Source organism: Pinus tabuliformis, chromosome 5_2 (genome assembly GCF_031772625.1).
Source record: "Pinus tabuliformis cultivar Carrire ecotype Pingquan chromosome 5_2, CPIR1, whole genome shotgun sequence".
NCBI classification, from domain to species: Eukaryota; Viridiplantae; Streptophyta; class Pinopsida; order Pinales; family Pinaceae; genus Pinus; species Pinus tabuliformis.
This window is the reverse complement of record NC_142306.1, coordinates 972,216,203-972,231,701: the sequence shown is the minus strand read 5'-3', so window position 1 is coordinate 972,231,701 and position 15,499 is coordinate 972,216,203. Positions and strand designations below refer to the sequence as shown.

At 40.5% G+C, this 15,499-nt stretch overlaps 1 protein-coding gene across 1 annotated transcript; it reads right to left on the bottom strand.

The window, feature by feature from the left end:
- Positions 1-639: 639 nt before the first annotated feature.
- On the bottom strand, positions 640-4,645 carry LOC149162534 (uncharacterized). The gene is made up of 2 exons (XM_089435212.1): positions 3,071-4,645; positions 640-2,607 (listed from the first exon to the last, which is right to left on the bottom strand). The coding sequence occupies exons 1-2, from the start codon at positions 4,643-4,645 to the stop codon at positions 640-642; spliced, it is 3,543 nt and encodes a 1,180-aa protein (XP_089291338.1).
- Between the last annotated feature and the right edge of the window lie 10,854 nt (positions 4,646-15,499).

The window sequence follows — 15,499 nt, the reverse complement described above, 5'->3', positions numbered from 1 at the left end:
GGAGAGAACTTGTATTTTTGCAACTCCATTGTATTTTCTTGCAAGGATGTAATTGTATTGATGAAAATAATGAAGATTGGTGTCATGTTCAGCTTCTAAATCTTGTTCTCCTCCATAGATATCTGATTTTCCTTGGGCTTGGCCATCCCAGTATCCTTATAGCCCATTTTGTATTATTTTTTTTCCTTCTTTTCATTTGTTTTCCGAGGAAAAAAGCAAAACTTTTTATTAAGCATATAAAAAGTTTACATTCTGATGATATCTTTTGCAGGCCTGATGGCTCCCATGTGTGCCGTTTTGTACTTCTTAAAAGTAAAAACCAAACATAATTCTCAGTCCTTTTTTGACTGATTGTGAAGGAAATGTTCTGTCCTGAAACTGTTGAGAAAACACGAGTAGTCTTCCTCCCTACAGGAGGCTTAAATACAAACCATATAATGCATACTCCGGGGTCTCCTTCAGAGAAGGAAAACAAACCCTTACGAGATTAAAAAAGTGACTGTGATAAAACATCTGAAAGCTGTACAAAAAGTTTTGTTTTACTATTTGAAGAGCTAACAGTAAAAGTAGAGAAAGCTGTATACAAAAAATTCATTTAACCTGCGGAACTGCTGACAAAAAAGAAAGGAAGTGCCTCGATCACAGGGGTGGAGCAAAAGGGGCCTGATGTGAAGAGGATGACTGCCCCTGTCTGGTTTCTACTATTGACCAAACGCCAAAATCTTGTTGTAGACTAGCCTTAGAAAGCTGGTCTGCTTCCTTGTTCTTTTCCCTGTAGATGTGGCAAATAGAAAAACTGTTAAAGGATGACTTTAAAAACATAATTTCTTCTACAAGAGTCTTCAGAATCTGGTTTTGACAGGATGCATTTCCATTAACCCATTTTATGACATTCAGAGAATCTCCGAAGATTTGAATTGTGAAGATATTTCTTTGAAGTAACCAACATAGGAGAAGGCGCAAGGCAGACAGCTCAGCGTAGTTGTTTGTACCAGGTCCTAGCCCTACAGATGCTTTTAGAGTATGATCAGGGTTCAAGTGAATGCACAGGCCTGCTCCGGCCTTGTTATTCTGGGATGCCCCGTCAAAAAAGGCCCAAGGAATGCCCTCCAAGATAGAAACAGGCTTTTGTTTCTTTTGGATATTTTTAGCATCAGGGATCGGGATGGCAGAGTAAATGGCAGCACAATTTATGGCAATGGTGGCTGTGGGAGTGTCCTTGTCTTGAAACAAGCTTTTGTTCCTTGCTAACCATACACCCCAAAAGAAAATAAGAGGCAGATTTCTCATGTTTCCCTCCGGATAGTTTTGCCACCATTTCCTCCAAGCCTCTTCCAAAGGATCTAATCCCCACTGAGCTTTTACCTTACGCAAACAGGTTACCTCCTCCCAAATTTTTTGAGAGACTACACATGCTGTGAAGAGATTTCTGATTGATTCCTCTTCTGACTTGCGTAAGGGGCACCTCCCAGGCCCAACTAGATATCTGGCTTGTAAAATGTCCCAAGTAGGGACCTTTCTTTTTAGTATGCACCATAGGAAAATCCTGGCCTTAGCTGGGCATTTTAATTTCCATATGTTTTTCGCCCACCAGTCTGGTATTCCCCATCCTTTCTTTGCCATTAAGAAAGTATATCCATCTTTTGGGGAATATTCTCCTGTTTTGCCTTGCGCCCATATCAGACGATCTGGTTCGTCTTTTAGCCTAACATTTGAATGATGCAGTTCTTGGATGTAAGAAGCCCATTCGTTCTTCCATTTGATATTTATTCCTAAGTCTTCATCATTCTTCCAAGCCTGGCCCCATATTGTAGAGTGTCCTACTTTCTCCACCTGATTTAGAGTTGTAATTCCTTTGCTATCAAGATGTCCGAGAAAACCAGGTGACAAGGAAAAAGCTTCATTACAACCTACCCATGGGTCTCTGCCGATTCTGATATGTCTTCCATCTCCCACTTTCCATGCCAAACCTTGTTCAATCACAGAGAAGGCCTCCACCGTGGCCTTCCAGATGACTGAGATATTCTTCATTTTCTTATCTTGGCTCCGAATCCAGTCTTCCAAGGGAGCTGGATCAATGTACTTCCTTTTAACCACCTTTGTCCAAAGATTCTCCATTGTGACTAATCTCCAGCCTGATTTAGCTGCTAGAGAAAGGCTGAACTCAGGGAGCCTTTTTATTCCCCATCCTCCCCAGTCTTTTGGTCTAGCCACCTTATCCCATGCCACCCAGGGTAAGACGGAGGATTCTTTGGAACCTGCCCATAGAAATCTGCAACACATTCTTCTGATTTTCTCCATCACTCCTTTGGGGACCCAGGTTAAAGCTGCCCAGTATACTGGAATGGCTAACAAAACAGATTTTATGAGGGTCAATCTGCCAGCTCTGGAGAGCCACTTGAAACTCCAATGTGAAATTCTGGCTTCTAGCTTTGCTATGAGCCAGTTCCAGTCCTCTTTTTTATAAGCTGCCGGCTTTAGCCAAAACCCCAGATATTTGAAAGGGGAGTCCAGAGGCTGATGTTGGTAGGGGAAAAGATTAGCCATCCTAGACCTTTCTCTTCTGTCAAAGTCTGCCACACAAACTTCATATTTCCTAGAGTTTATCTGCATTCCAGTAGCTTTCAGAAATAGATCGAAAATGCATTTTAACTCCTTAAGTTCATTATAAGATCCATTGGTGAAAATCAATATATCATCGACAAAAAGCAGATGGGTGATAAAAAGATTTATTGCTACCTCAATACCTTTTACCTTCTCCTCTCTTCTTGCTTGGTGAATCAGTCTGCTTAGCCCTTCTGCCACTAGTAGAAACAGGAGAGGGGATAAAGGACAGCCTTGCCTGAGGCCTCTTTGGCTATTGAAAAAAAGGGGAGGCTGCTCCATTGATCAGAACTGCAAAACTGACATTTGTGATACATCCCATTATCCAACTAATAAAATAATAGTTGAACCCCAAATGAGTAAGCAACAGCCGGAGATAGAGCCAGTTTATTCGGTCATAAGCTTTGGAAAGGTCTATTTTGAGTACCGCTCCCTTCTTCTTCTTTTGTCTGACACTGAGAATTACCTCCTGGGCTACTCCAATGGCTTCGTGAATTTGTCTTCCATCCAAAAAGCCAAATTGCTCCATTGAGATGTTTCTTGACAGGATAGGAACAACTCTGATAGCTATTACCTTAGCAATGATCTTGTAAATACAATTACACAAGGAGATTGGTCTGAAATCTTCAAAGCTCTCCGGATCATCCTTCTTAGGTATGAGAGCAATAAAAGTTGAATTGAAAGGCCTATAGACTTCTCCTTTCTGTCTTGATTCTTCTACTACATCAGTAATTTCAGAGCCTATTTGGTCGAAGAAGGTGAGAAAAAGTTCAATAGTCCAGCCATCAGGACCTGGACTTTTGTCTTTGGCCATATGTTTCATAGCAGCTTCAACCTCCTCCTTGGAAACAGGGATTGATAGCTCTTCTGCTTCTTCCTCCTCAACGAATCTTGGGAAGCATTGTGCTGTTCTTATGACTTCTGCTATGGTGGCCTCTCCCGGATCTGAGAAAATTTTCTGGAAGTGTCTCTGTCCTAAACCAGAGAGATCTGAAAAAGAACTGACCTCCCTTCCTTCTTCATCTTTAAGGCTCCAAATAGTATTTACAGATTTTCTTCCTTTTGCAAAGTTATGAAAAAAACTAGTATTTTCATCCCCTGATTTTAGCCATATTGCCCTGCTCTTAAGCATCCATTCTTCTTCCTTGTCTAAGAGGATTTTGTTTTGAAGCTTCTCCAGATGAAGGATTCTGTCCTTTGAAGCTTGCGAAATATATCCATCTTCCTCAGTGCTCTCCAGAAGCTTCAACTCCTCCCTGATTCCAGACAGTTCTTCATTCTGTTTCAGTTTCCTGTCCTTTGCCCATGATATTGTCGCTTTCTTCAATCTTTTGAGATTCTCCATGAACAGGAAGCTTTTGTCCTCTCTTGCATTTCTGTCAGGATGGATCCACGTTTCCTTAAAGAGATTATTGAAAGATGGATCTTGAAGCCATGAGGAGTTGAATTTAAAGGGGGAAGGAAGTTTTGGGGGAGGGAAAGAGAGATCTAGAAAGATAGGGAAATGATCTGAGTTGCCTATTTCCTCAACCCACTGTCTAAAAATAGGAGCTTTAGAGATTAGGTCCTCAGATAGCAGAAAGCGATCTAATCTTTTGGCGATCCGATCCTCCCCTACTCTTCTGTTCCTCCAAGTAGGCTTGAGTTTGACCGGGGCAGGGTCCATGAGGTTGTTTTCCAAGAGAAGATTGAGGAAAAAATCCGACAGAGGGTCTTCCCTAGCTGATGGACCCCATGCTTCTGCTCTGCCTATAGAAAATTTTAGATCACCCCCCACAATCGACAAGGAAGACTTCATCAAAGGTTTTGACAACAAATCATCCCAGAAGATCTCCCTTCCTTGACAAGGGCCATATATGTTTACAATTGAAATGGGGTGGGTGAAGTCAGGAGAAATAACCTCCATGCCCATAACTTGCTTCATCCCCCATTGATTAATGACCTTTATTCGACCTTCTTTAAACCCAATTTCTAGACCCCCCGAGTGGCCTGATGAATCTATTGCAGAAAAGGTCCATCCTGGCAAGAGAGCCTTTAACATTGTTTCTACCTCAGTAGCCTTCCCCAAAGTTTCTTGCAGAAAGAGAATGTCCACTTTTGAATTAAGGATCCAATCTTTCAAGGCCAGTTTTTTAGGTTTATTGGCCAAACCTCTACAGTTCCAAGATGAAAAAATCATTTGTTAACAGAAACAGGGGACTGCACTGCTCTAAGAACCCCGGGGATTGAGTATTGTTTTCCATCTGCTACGTCCAGCTTGGCTTTAAGTTTTGCCTTAGATAGGTCCGATTTTCTACCTCTCTTATTTTTGGCATAACTCTGAGAGGACGACTGTCCTAAGCCTCCAATTACATTCGACTGCCCAGACTTCCCTCCCATAGATCTAAGGTTGTAGGGGCACGGGGTGTGAGGAACTGGGGGAGCAAGAGGGGGCCACATATCTTCACAATTCAAATCAAGGGACGGCATGGCAGCCGAAATAGTGTCTACATCAGGAGAGGTCTTTGCAGGTTCCATGTTCTCGTTTATGCCAGTGATATGAGAGGGAAAAATTGAAGGCGAAACATGCATAGAAACTGAAACATGCTCAGGATTTTTAGGAGAAGAAAGAGGGGGACCTGAGCACATACCCATTTCAGGATCGCTGAGAGGATTTTGTTCTGCGGGCGTGACCTTTGCGTTCTCCTCCACTGCTTCCGCCGGTTGCAATTCAGTGGTCTGTGCAGCCTCTTGGACATGGGGGTCTTCAGATACTGGCTCTTTTAGAGTCTCCTCAATCTCCATTTCTTCTGATGCCTACTTCGTCGCGTCTTCTTTCTCCTGAGGTGCTTGAGGATGATTGAGAACTGGTTCTTTGAAAACAGAGGTCCTCCAGAAACGTCTCCTTCTTCTGAACAATGGACAATCCTTTGCAAGGTGCCTGTATTCATGACAGTGGTGGCACCTAAACGGCAAGTGGTCATAATCCAAAAGTTGTTCGAATACATAATATTTGTATTGTAAATTGATTTTTTGGGCCAGACCTCTGCTCGGATTTAGGCTTACCAGGATGCGGGCCATCGCTCTGTTCTTCATCTCCAGAAAAGACATATCTGCTTCCAGGAAGGATCCCAGTCTGTTCCCGATGGCTTTGAACACAGCCTCTGTCCATAGAAACGAGGGGAGACCCGGGGCTCTCACCCATACCGGGAACTCATCAGTCCTCTCTTTGATAGCATCAAAAAGGGGGCTCCATTTTTTCAGCAAAATCGGAATGTTCCCTATATTCCAGTTTCGTTCAAGCACCCATTCTGCCGACTCCTTGTCCTCAAAACTGAACTTGAACCACCCTTTCGCTAAACATTGTGCCTCGAACTGAAAGGGTCTATCAGAGACGAAACAATTTTCACCCCATGCTTGAAGAAAATCCGACGAAAATTTCTTTCCTCTTGCCCTTCCGACTAGGGTACATTTTGCAACGGCTAGGGTTTCTTCTATAGAGACCTCCATACCTAGGACTAAGTTCCCTTCAATCTCCTGAGATCTAATTGGCCTTTGGGATTTTCTTTTTGCCCCTTTATTCCTTAACTCTTCTGCAGAGGCCCTAGTTTCCCCGCGGTCGTCGATCCATTTAGGTTCCTCCTGTGCCGAATCCTCAGGGAAATCTATCTCCGGCTGTGACTGAACATGAGTAGAGAAAACGGGGTCAGGGGTCCCTGTAAAAAGATGACCAGCCGCCGCACCCTCGAGACCTCCCCTCTCTCCTGCTAAGCTGTCGGATTGGCCCACGAAACCTCCTGCAGAGCTTTCTTTTGGTAAAGGGGATTCTTTTTGCAGAGAAACCCTAGAGAGCGGAGGAAAACCACCAGAAACCCTTGTAGAGCCGAGGCCTGAAGAGAGCCCCAAATTTGAGAAATCTTCAAAACCCTTTGATGGAAAAATCCGGCTTGTTTCTGCTTTGCCCTTTGGATCAGAAGAAGGAGCACCTACTATCAACCCATCCGTCGCATTCTCCCTTACCACCTGCTTGTAGGAAGCCTGGTTTCGAAATCTAGAGGCTTCTCTGCCGGGATCCTTACTTTGATGCAGAAAAGATGGTTTAACCTCCTGTGAAAAGGACTCCAACCTCGACAGCTCAAAAGCTCCAAAATACTGTTCCACGTTTTGAACTGTGGGTTCCTTCCCCCACATTGAGAGAATGTCTTCCAATTCCGGGTCCAGATCCACCAATTCGTTGGGATTAACCATGGTTAGGGTAGCCGTTCCGAGAAAAACGACAGCAAAACGGTCAAAGTGACAGGCACCTTTACCCTAATCTCTTGTAAATAGAATAAAATGGAAAGTCTGTAGCTACTGTAATGTTTTTTCACCGAACAAAAACACTTACACCAAACAAAACGCCAACCTCCAGCTGCCAGTCACCCGGGAGATGCTTTCCTGCGCCTTCAACTGTTTACGGAAACTGTCTGCAAACTGTCTACCCGTGACCTGAATGCGGTTCCGCCCGAAACCCTCGTCTCCAAACCCTAGCCATCCTTCCTCCTTCTCCTTCTTTTCATTTCTTATTCACATGCATCTCTTATTTTCGTTTCTTTCTATTTCTGCATTTAGTATTAATGATTTCTTGTTGTAGGATTGGGTTAAATGGTTGATGTAAGTTCTTTTGCAGGATCACAAGCATCATTTAATCCTTAGAAAAGATTTGTAAGGTCATATTAATCATTGAGCTACTTGGATTAGTTTTCTTATTCCCAAATCTAGATATATGGAACTCCTTTGTAGCAAAGCACATTAAATTTCTGCTATTTTTTAGAGCATGCTAATGAGCTTCAATCAAGTTGGTTCCAATTGCATTAGATCACAAAACAATTCTATTTAATAAAAAAATTCACCCCATTGCATTTTCACTTGATTAGGTTAGGCATTTTATAGATTTACTAGCTCGCTAGTTCTCAAATTTTAGGATTTTAGACTAGTAATTTTTCATTATTTAATAAACATTTCCCATGTATAAATGAATTTGTGGATAGATGTAGACAATAATATGTGTTGTTGTAGGATATTCTACATTGTAGGGAGACCTCATCTCGTTCTCCTCATCCAATCCTCATCCACCCATGTCACCAAAATCCACTAAAGTCTGAATCTGAATTCTTGTTTTATAAGCACAAATTGCCATTTCCATTGAGAAACTCTCCCCATCTTGCAGCTCTTGCTTGAGTTTTGGGTAGTTTTCACCACCTCCATGCCTTATTCTTCCATTATATACCTTTCCCAAGCTCCATTCCAACTTCTAGACCACTTCCTAAGCCTTCGACCTGTTTTGTGTAATGAAACAAGGGATGTTGTAGACATCCTGTAGGAACTAGTACATCCTGTAGACATCTTGTAGGAAATCCCGTAGCAGCGTGTTTTGAGACTGAATTGAGAAAAAACATCATTTAAGCTAGGATTAGGCCTCTATTTTACCTACAAGCCATCAAAACCATTGTACCTCTCTTCCTCCACACTTGTCTTCCCTGCCAAAGAACAAGGAAAGATTAGCATTTTCATTTATAAAATGAAAAGATAAAGAAACATAGTTGTTTTTATTTCTTAATTAGCACATGCATGCAACAGTCAATACTCCCTAGATCAAATTCCATGCTCAGTTAGTTTAAATCATCACATGTGATAACTAGGGTTAAGTTAGGTTTCTTTTACATTTAGTTCATGATCTTTATGCAATTAGAATAATTTTCTTTCCTTTTACTTTATTTCTTGTAATAGGTTAGGGTTTCCATTTCGAGCAGTTCATTTTCTACAATTAGTTTAGGATTTTATTTTAGTACATGCACTCCATTACATCATGAAAACAAAGGAAGCACACATTGTATGTTGCACATATAATGTCGATACCTCTTAAGTTTGTATGAACCTCGAGTTCATAATTAAAGTCGATAGCTTTGGGAGTTGAAACATTCTTGTTGCAATACCGAGGCTCGTCCTTTTGGGAGGTGTCAAAGTATGCATTGTTTTCTTCCCTAGTTGATTCATTTCTTTTAACTTTTTGCAAAAAAAATAATATTGCATTAGGCATATTTCATTTCAAAAATAGAAAAGTGCATTGCATTAGTGTTTTCATTCAATCATAAACTAAAAAAAAATCTCCAACACCAACCAGTTAGGGCCTAAATCTACCTCAGGCTGAGAAAGGCAGGTCTAGGGTAACATCAAACCACGCTTAACTTGGTAGCTAGCCCTACTAGGTCATGAGAGGGCTCTCTCCTTGTCAATCTCAATGAAAATTTATTAATGAAGGCTTGAGATGAGTGATATAAAACTAATTTTAGGCTAGGTATGCTTGCTCATAGGAATTTTATTGATTTTAATGATTGTTTGCTGGATCAGATGGGGAAGGCAGCTTTGGGTCTGGGGAATAAACACAGATTTGCAGAGGTTTCTGTGGGGCGAGGTAGGCAAGTGTTTTAGCACTTTGAAATGGGTGTAATGGTGAGTCTAAAGACTGGTGAGGAGCTGGAGAGGGCATGCAAAAGTCATGAGTCCTCTTCAAACAGTAGAAAACATGTAAAACTAAATAAACCCTAAGGTAGAGCACTGAAACACCAATGAATTCTACCTTTTACACTTGATTCATTTAGCTATGAAGAATAAAAGAGATGATGGCACACATAAACATAAGATCACTGAATAATTGAGAAGGAAACTATGCTAATTCACATTACCACAAGAATCCCACAAAATGCTGCAAAACCCTAGTTTATTTCCTTGCCAAACTGCAAAAGTGATGTACAATAATGCTCAATGCATCCACAAGAGTCCAACCTTCTGCCAATGTCCAACCTTTACAAATGACTGAAAAAACACATGATATAGACCTCCAAACCACCTGTGCTATCCATCAGGGGTCGAATCCATGAGAAGAGGGGTGGTTTCAACCATATCTAAACTAGGAACACAAAAATAGGCAGTGGAACAGCTTGCCTCTAAAACCTAGGAAATTGATTCATTCAACTCTAAACCACCTACAACTGATGTATCTACCTTATCAAGTCAATTTTTATCATTTTTACATCATAGTACATCAATTTACATCATGTCACATCATGAATTTGACCATAAGAGAGAAAAAGTCAAACTAGAAGAAAACTAGGCAAAAAACAAAGTTTTTGAGCAAAATTGGCACTTTTTCATCCTGTGTGTAGCGCCATTTTTTCTGTGCATAGCACTTTTTCCAAGCTGCTTTTGAAGGCCTTCCCCTTCACCAAATTTTCTCCAAGATGGCTTGTTGGAAAGGTATGTCTGTCTACTTTCTAGGACAAGTGGAATTTTTGAATTTGGTGTCCATTTCCCCTCCAAAATTGCAATCTCCCAAGACTGCTCCTTGTGTGGCCAAAAAGTGGCAGAAAGGGCATTTTTTAGGTGTTTTTGGCCCTTTTGGAGGCCCAAAACTTGTCAAAACTTCCTAGTAATTTCTAAGCATGCATAAATTTTCATAAGGAATCCAAAAATGTCAAGTTTTCTTCAAATGGAGGTCCCTATCAAAAGCGAGCGCCGGTGGCGCTACGCACCTGTTAGAAAACCCTGTGCATAGCGCCACTGATTCTGTGTGTAGCACCATTTTCAGATCAAGTTTTGGATGCCTTCCCAGTGTCCAAATTGGGTGTGGGATAGCTCGTTGGAAATTTTATCGAGTCTACTTTCCAACACAACTTGAATTTTTCAATTTGAAGTTCCTTTTCCCTGTTAAAGGTCAAATCTCCCAAGTCTGGTCAAAATGTGCAAAATGAGGCTGCTTAAAGGCAGAGTGATGTTGCAGTCAACTTTTGAAGGTCTTCCTCAACTCCAAATTAAGGTCATGATAGCTCATTGGAAATATATTTGTGTCTAGTTATCATTTGACTCATCAAGCAAGTCATTTTGTCAACCAAGCTAGGATAAATCTTGATTTTCCCAAGGCCACTCCAGACATGCAGCAACCCTCCTGAGACAACTTTACTTTTGACATTTCTCTACAATAATGACACCTGTCTAAAGCGTGAAGGACGGTTTTCTTCCTTCGCCTATTTTGGACAAAAACCTCTCTCAGTTTTTCCAAATTCATCTTTCCTTGCTCAGAAGCATCATTTGAGTAAAACCTACCTTGATGTGTGGAACAGGGGATTTGTCGAAATGAAGTGAAATGAAAAGGAAAAGGGGCTTCTAAATTCTTGAGAAAATTTTGGGAAGTAGGGAGGGATGTTAGGAAACAGGGGAAAGTGGAATTTCAAATATTGAGTGAGGGGAAGGGGTCCGAAAGGGCTAAACACAGGCCCAACCTAGAAAATTGTCAAACTGTAGCAAGAAACTAGGGTTTGTGGGAAAATGAGGAATTTGAGGGATATCAGTGATGGGAAGTGTTTAATAAGGTACATTAAGGATAGGGGAAGGTGTATGAACATCATGACACAATTTTTGTTGATTATTCGACCATCCAAGAGAAATTACCTTCAAAACCCTAGGAGAGGGAAATGAGCTTTACCTAAGCACAACTGAAGCACGAACAAGGTGTAAAATGACCCATTGGAACCTGAAATGATGATGAAAAATATCTGAATGATGGTACACTCAGATGAATGGTGACTTGGACCGACATTTGGACAACTTTGAAAGGAGTGAAAACAAACCCTAGACCTAATACCTAGTGACCAAATTTTACTTGAAGACTCACTGAAATGACAGAATTTGACCTTGACACCTTAAAATAACTTTGTAAGAGCATGTTTGATCACTGGCAGAAGGCTTCAAAGACTTACACTAACATTGGCTCTAATGGGGATGATAGCTCCTTGGAGGTGCCAAGAACCACAGATCTTTGGGAGAGCAGACTAGTGCCTTATCCATTGGGCATGGGGTCAAAAACTCAAACTGAAATGCATGACTAAAAACTGATGACTTGACGACACAAACTGACTTGAAACTGACTCAATACTAAAACACAACTGAAAAACTAGAAAATATGCTCAAAATGGAGCTTATTCAATAAAACCTACTCTAGCTATTCCATTCATCATCTGATCAAGTGAAATGAAACAACCAATGCAACCAAGTAAGCATTCTCGCCACTATTTGCATTCTCCACAAGTGCTTGCTTATGAACAACAAGAGAGAACTACTGAAAGGCAACTCCCATGAAAACTTGTAAACAGATCCAAATTTTCCCAAATTGAATAATATAGATTCTCTATCTGACTCCAAAAAGACTGCATAAGGATCTTGAAATTCATGTGCACTGGGACTTAGCTCATCCAATGGATTACTTTTCTTTTCCTCGTGCCATGAATGCAAATTTTCATCTGAGAATTGTGACGAGACTCTTGCTAATAATGACAAAGAAACTGGCTGCCAAATCAAGTTGGTATCAATACTTTTTTCAAGCTCACAGGTAGCTAATGAAAAAGGACTTTGACTGCAGACATCATCCAACACATCTACTATTGGATCGTGAAAAACTTGAAAAGACTGTTGCAACCCATTTTCTATTGTTTCCAATGAGATTGCATGATTTTCTATAGGTTGCTCATTTGAAGATATACTATGCAATTTTCCTTTCAAAAACTGAAATGATTCAAAACAGAATGGTACGAAATCATATTGCATCATTTGATCATATGGTCCAGCTTCCAAGTCTTCATTTGAAACTTGACAATCAATGGCATTCAGAGGCTGCAACTCTGGATATGAAAAGTCTTGAACAAGGTTTTCATTTCCCTCAAGATGGCCCAGATCAAGACTTGTCGATAGTTGATTTTTGATTGCAGGAAAGTTGTCTCTGATGAACTGAAACGAAGCAAAACAAAAAGGCAAAGATCCTTCACTTACTTGAAAATTTGTTGCACTTTCCTCCTCACTTCCATAGCTAATATGTATCAGCTGATCACTGTATTCGAGCTGAAAGTGAACTTCCTCCTTCCACAAGCTAGTTGTTGATTTGTCTGCAAGGTTAGCTTCTGTTTGGAGAACATAATCATCATCATATTGATCAAACTGAGGCAAATCATCAATATAAAACACATCATCAAGAATACATGTCATATCAACAGATCTCTCTTATCCACAATGATCTATAAAATAATCATTATCAGATCTATGACAACTAGGATAAGAAAGGAAATGTTTTGGATCAACAACTTGTTCCTCTTCAATCAACGAGCCATGATCTTGAACATCATACTCATTCCTTGTAGTGATCTTCTGCATCATCTCTTCCACTGCACTTACCAAAATTTCGAGCTTTAACTCTAAAGATGTCGATTGCTCTGGATCTATGTTCTTCATCCTTCAGCTTTGCCCTTCTGATCAGCAAATGAGCCTCTACATCTACTGCACTGTTTTGCATCTTTTCAAGTGTTGCAAGGTTCCTTTATCTCAGATGAAACTCCATTTCCGGATCAAATGCATCTGGATAGTGCAAGAGAGTGGATCCGAGAGGAGGTCTTATATTAACTGGCATAGAAAAGTAGACTTGATTAAATCTGATAGAAAACTATTGTATTGTCTCCCCTGGCAGTCTTTTCAGCTGGTTATACTCTTCTATAATCAAGAAAGGGTTTTTTCTGACCACCCACCTGTCGAGGAAAACTTTGACGAACTACTAGAAATCTGAGATGCTTGCATCAGGTAGGATTTTGAACCAACTCCTGACTTTGCCTTGCAAAGAAAGAGAAAAAAGCCTAATACTGCCATCTTCTTCATCAACTTCAAAAATGTCAAGAAAAGACTCAAAATTCAATACATTTCTCTCAGCAGTGATGTTGTCGCGTTCACCATCAAATCTTGGTAGATATAGGTCATGATTTTTAGGGAAAGCATGGGATATATGAGGTAAAATTAGAGGTTTGTATCGATCTGGAATTTTACAAGGTATAGGGGTATGTACAGAAGCTGTAGAATCAGTCTTGGTCTCTTGAGGCTCATCAGTTTGAAGACGGTCATCACAAGCTTCAGAAAAAGGATCTTGATCAAGCTCAAAGGCATGCAAATCTTTGGTATTCACAATCTTCAAAGGGAAGGAATCAAATGCAGGCCGAGGATCTTTTCCCAAATACAATATACTTTGCAAAGCCTTCTTGACATTCTCGGGAAAAGAGAAGAAATAATTTATAACAAAGAACAAAATGTCTTGGATGAAATTCCAACTTGAATACCTGATCTGTCCATATCTTCCTTTCATGTTTCTGCTGGTCAGGTTCATCCTCTAGTGGAGTCCTTGGATCTGATCTCAAAAATGATTTGGAATCACCAGGTGAATGATTTTAGCCTTTCCGGTGTCTGATCATTGTCCACCATCAACAATCAGATCTAAACTTGATTACATTTCCCTGAGGAACATAAAACTCTGTTTCCCCAGTATGGTCGCCACTATGTTAGGGCCTAAATCTACCTCAGGCTGAGAAAGGCAGGTCTAAGGTAACATCAAACCACGCTTAACCTGGTAGCTAGCCCTACCAGGTCGGGAGAGGGCTCTCTCCTTGTCAATCTCAATGAAAATTTATCAATGAAGGCCTAAGATGACTGATATAAAACTAATTTTAGGCTAAGTATGCTTTCTTAGAGGAATTTTATTGATTTTAATGATTGGTTGCTAGATCAGATGCGGAAGGCAGCTTTGGGTCGGGGGAATAAACACAGATTTGCATAGGTTTCTGTGGGGCGAGGTAGCCAAGTGTTTTAGCACTTTGAAATGGGTGTAATGGTGAGTCTAAAGACTAGTGAGGAGCTGGAGAGGGCATGCAAAAGTCATGAGTCCTCTTCAAACAATAGAAAACATGTAAAACTAAATAAACCCTAAGGTAGAGCACTAAAACACCAATGAATTCTACATTTTACACTTGATTCATTTAGCTATGAAGAATAAAAGAGATGATAGCACACATAAACATAAGATCACTGAATAACTAAGAAGGAAACTATGCTAATTCAAATTACCACAAGAATCCCACAAAATGCTGCAAAACCATGGTTTATTTCTTTGCCAAACTGCAAAAGAGATGTACAACAATGTTCAATGCATCCACAAGAGTCCAACCTTCTGCCAAAGTCCAACCTTTACAAATGACTGAAAAAACACATGATATAGACCTCAAAACCACCTGTGATATCCATCAGGGGTTTAATCCATGAGAAGAGGGGTGGTTTCAACCATATCTAAACTAGGAACACAAAAATAGGCAGTGGAATAGCTTGACTCTAAAACCTAGGAAACTAATTCATTCAACTCTAAACCACCTACAACTGATGTATCTACCTTATCAAGTCAATTTTTATCATTTTTAAATCATAGTACATCACTTTACATCACTTTACATCATGTCACATCATTAATTTGACCATAAGAGAGAAAAGTCAAACTAGAAGAAAACTAGGCGAAAAACAAAGTCTTTGAGCAAAATTGGCACTTTTTCATCCTGTGCGTAGCGCCATTTTTTCTGTGCGTAGCACTTTTTCCAAGCTACTTTTTAAGGCCTTCGCCTTCACCAAATTTTCTCCAAGATGGCTTGCTGTAAAGGCCTGTCTGTTTAATTTCTAGGGCAAGTGGAATTTTTGAATTTGGTGTCCATTTACCTCTCCAAAATTGCAATCTCCCGAGACTGCTCCCTGTGTGGCCAAAAAGTGGCAGAAAGGGCATTTTTGAGGTGTTTTTGGCCCTTTTGGAGGCCCAAAACTTGTCAAAACTTCCTATTAATTTCTGAGAATGCATAAATTTTCATAAGGAATCCAAAAATTCCAAGTTTTCTTAAAATGGAGGTCCCTATCAAAAGCGAGCACCGGTGGCGCTACGCACCTGTTGGAAAAGCCTACGCGTAGCGCCACTAATTCTGTGCGTAGTTCCGTTTTCAGATAAAGTTCTGGAGGCCTTCCTAGTGTCCAATTTGGG